The 2,501-nt window shown below is 45.2% G+C and overlaps 1 protein-coding gene across 1 annotated transcript in view; it reads right to left on the bottom strand.

Moving 5' to 3' along the window:
• The window catches only part of DHRS7 (dehydrogenase/reductase 7), a 38,864-nt gene extending 38,237 nt beyond the window's left edge, over positions 1–627 (bottom strand). The window contains exon 1 of the mRNA XM_019518381.1: positions 297–627. Coding sequence (XP_019373926.1) covers positions 297–612 — 316 coding nt within the window. The 5' untranslated portion in view covers positions 613–627. The remainder of the gene's footprint in view (positions 1–296) is intronic.
• Between the last annotated feature and the right edge of the window lie 1,874 nt (positions 628–2,501).

The following is a 2,501-nucleotide window of genomic DNA, read 5'->3' as shown; positions in this document are numbered from 1 at the left end:
ACACACAAACACACAAACACACAAACACACAAACACACACAGTCCTAGGATACATAACAAGTTAGAGATCAGCTATCAAGCTGTAACAGAAATTGTCAAAATTAAGGGCTGGACAAGACCTCGAAAGATCATCAAGTCCAACTTCCCTGCTCTGAGCAGGAATATTGCTGAGGTCAATATAGAAAAACCACTTCCAATTTGATTTTGGAATGTACTCCTGATGCAAGTATTGACCTTGGTATGGCAACTCTACCATGGCAGGAGTCACAAAGATCAGGAGTATAAAGAATACATACCCAGACACCTCTTCTTCACCCTTTCCAGTTCATCCTGTCTTCTCGCAGACAAAGCCAACAGAGCTCCTATCTTTGCTAGTTGGTAGGCCAACTCCTCTCCGATTCCACTTGAGGCTCCAGTCACCCAGACAACCTTCCCAGGCAGTTCTTTTTCTGGCAAAAAAAGAAAAAAAAAAACCCACAACAAAATAAACTCAGGGGCTAGACATTCACAAGAACGACGTTTGAGGTTTAGGATAATCAGCTGAATTTTTCTATAACTGTTATGATGAGGGGGAAAGGGGGGGGGGGTTGTCCAAAGTAGCTGTGACATCATTTGTCCTGTTTTCTTTATAGTTTGAACAGGATGTTCAAAGGCCACTGGGGCTAAACATCAATTTTTTGTACCCGATAACAAACTTGCCTCTAGGAACCTGTTTTGGGCAGATCTATTCATGAACGGCTTCCAAGGACAAGAGTGAACTCAAAAGCAAGCAGCAAAAAAAGCTCTTGGAAACATCAAAAGGCAGGCTCTACAAGTGATAGCACAGAACTGAAGAAGAGGCTAGCTGGACACTTCAGGCTAATAATTTCTTCCTAATCCTGGATTCTCTGTTCATATCTATAGAGACAAAACTAGCCAAAAGGAGGCTACTCATTGCAGGCAGGGTGGGAGTTTACCTGCCTTGGTCTGAATCTGATGCAGCCAGGAGCCCTGCACCATTCAGTTGCTTACCCCTCAGCTACTGAAGTCAATGAGAGGAGTTTTACTAGGTCACATAAAGGATCACCAGGATCCAGCCTTCAAGGCCAAGTTTTTAGAAGTATTCCAGCATCCAGAGATGCTGCTGAATGAATGGGATATTCACAAGTCATAGAAAAACCCACTGGGAGTGAGCTGGCCATCAGCCTCCTGTCCTCTGGAAGTTCTTATACCAGGCTGGTCCCCACAGCATCCATGTGCCTTCCAGCAGCTCATGAGACACCGATTCATCTCTGTCATGTGATGTTAGCAACTGTTTGGTGTTAGTGGATACAGGACTCCACCACTCAGGACCTGACAGACGCTCCCTAGCATCTCTAGGAGCAGGCACTGAACAGGGCACTGCAATAGTTTTTAGTCACACAAATATTACGTAGGTCAAGACTCGAGTCAAATTGTCCCAGTTTCACTAACAGGGGCTTCTTTAAAAGAGGAGTGCTATCCCATTCTGGAAAGGGATCATCTGAAGACAGCAAACCAATTCTTGTCTGGAGGGTCAATGCAGCAGAACTAGACCCACGAGCTGGGTTGCACCTTCAGACAGGTTTGTTCACTGGGTTCGAGTTGCATCTGTTCAAACCCACTGAAGCTCCCCAGTAAATTAACTGTGAGCAGACTGCACAAAAGTGAGCAAGCTTTAAAATTGCCAAACCCCCCAGAAACATGGAACATTGCAATAGTCTTTTTTTCAAATTACAGCCCTATGTTCAAGTTACAGAGAGAAGCGCTCAAAAGATGGAGTACACACAACCTTAAGATTTTGCCCTTTTGCACACACCGATTGAAACTCTTCCTATACTTAGAAAGTGTCTACACATTGCTGTAGCGTTGTACTACATTGCTGTACAGCACGCTACAGTAAAATAGCGATCACGCGGGCCTAAACATGATCATCGGCTATGTCGCCGTAGCAGTGCACTCCCCCGGGATAGAGTGGCACTATGACAACATAGCACTGAAATCCAACCACACACCGCACAGTACATCACCTGTACTGCAACCTTCTTTAGTACTTCCAAAAGAAAGTACCAAAGCATGGTGCTATAGCCACGTCCCTGTACGGCAACATGTAGATGGGCCACTAGTGGCCCATCGAGCCAGCACAGATGGCTAAGGCATGCTAGTTTCTGTAGCCAGTAGCACACAAAGGAGTGTTGACCAGTACCACATCCAGGCGCAACAATGTCCCAGCCCAAGCAACCAGGTTCTTGCTTACTGGGTTGACTGGGGACAGCCTTTGGCAGGAAGGCAGAGCAGAGTTTCAATGAATGCTCCTGGAGCTGTAGCAAGACACCTTCACCACTGCTTCCTCCTACTCACAAGTCTAAAGACTGCACCATAATGTTCCTTATGATACGTAGTCCCAATATGCCCCAGCTCAAAAAATCCCTTTATTAGCTATAATGGGCACATAACTCATTCTACAGCACACCACTTTTTTAAAAGTCTAATTAACACTATTT

Source organism: Gavialis gangeticus, unplaced genomic scaffold (assembly GCF_001723915.1).
Source record: "Gavialis gangeticus isolate Ggan-Ray unplaced genomic scaffold, GavGan_comp1, whole genome shotgun sequence".
Classification (NCBI taxonomy): domain Eukaryota; kingdom Metazoa; phylum Chordata; order Crocodylia; family Gavialidae; genus Gavialis; species Gavialis gangeticus.
The sequence above is the reverse complement of the archived record's forward strand: the minus strand, read 5'-3'. Positions and strand labels throughout refer to the sequence as shown.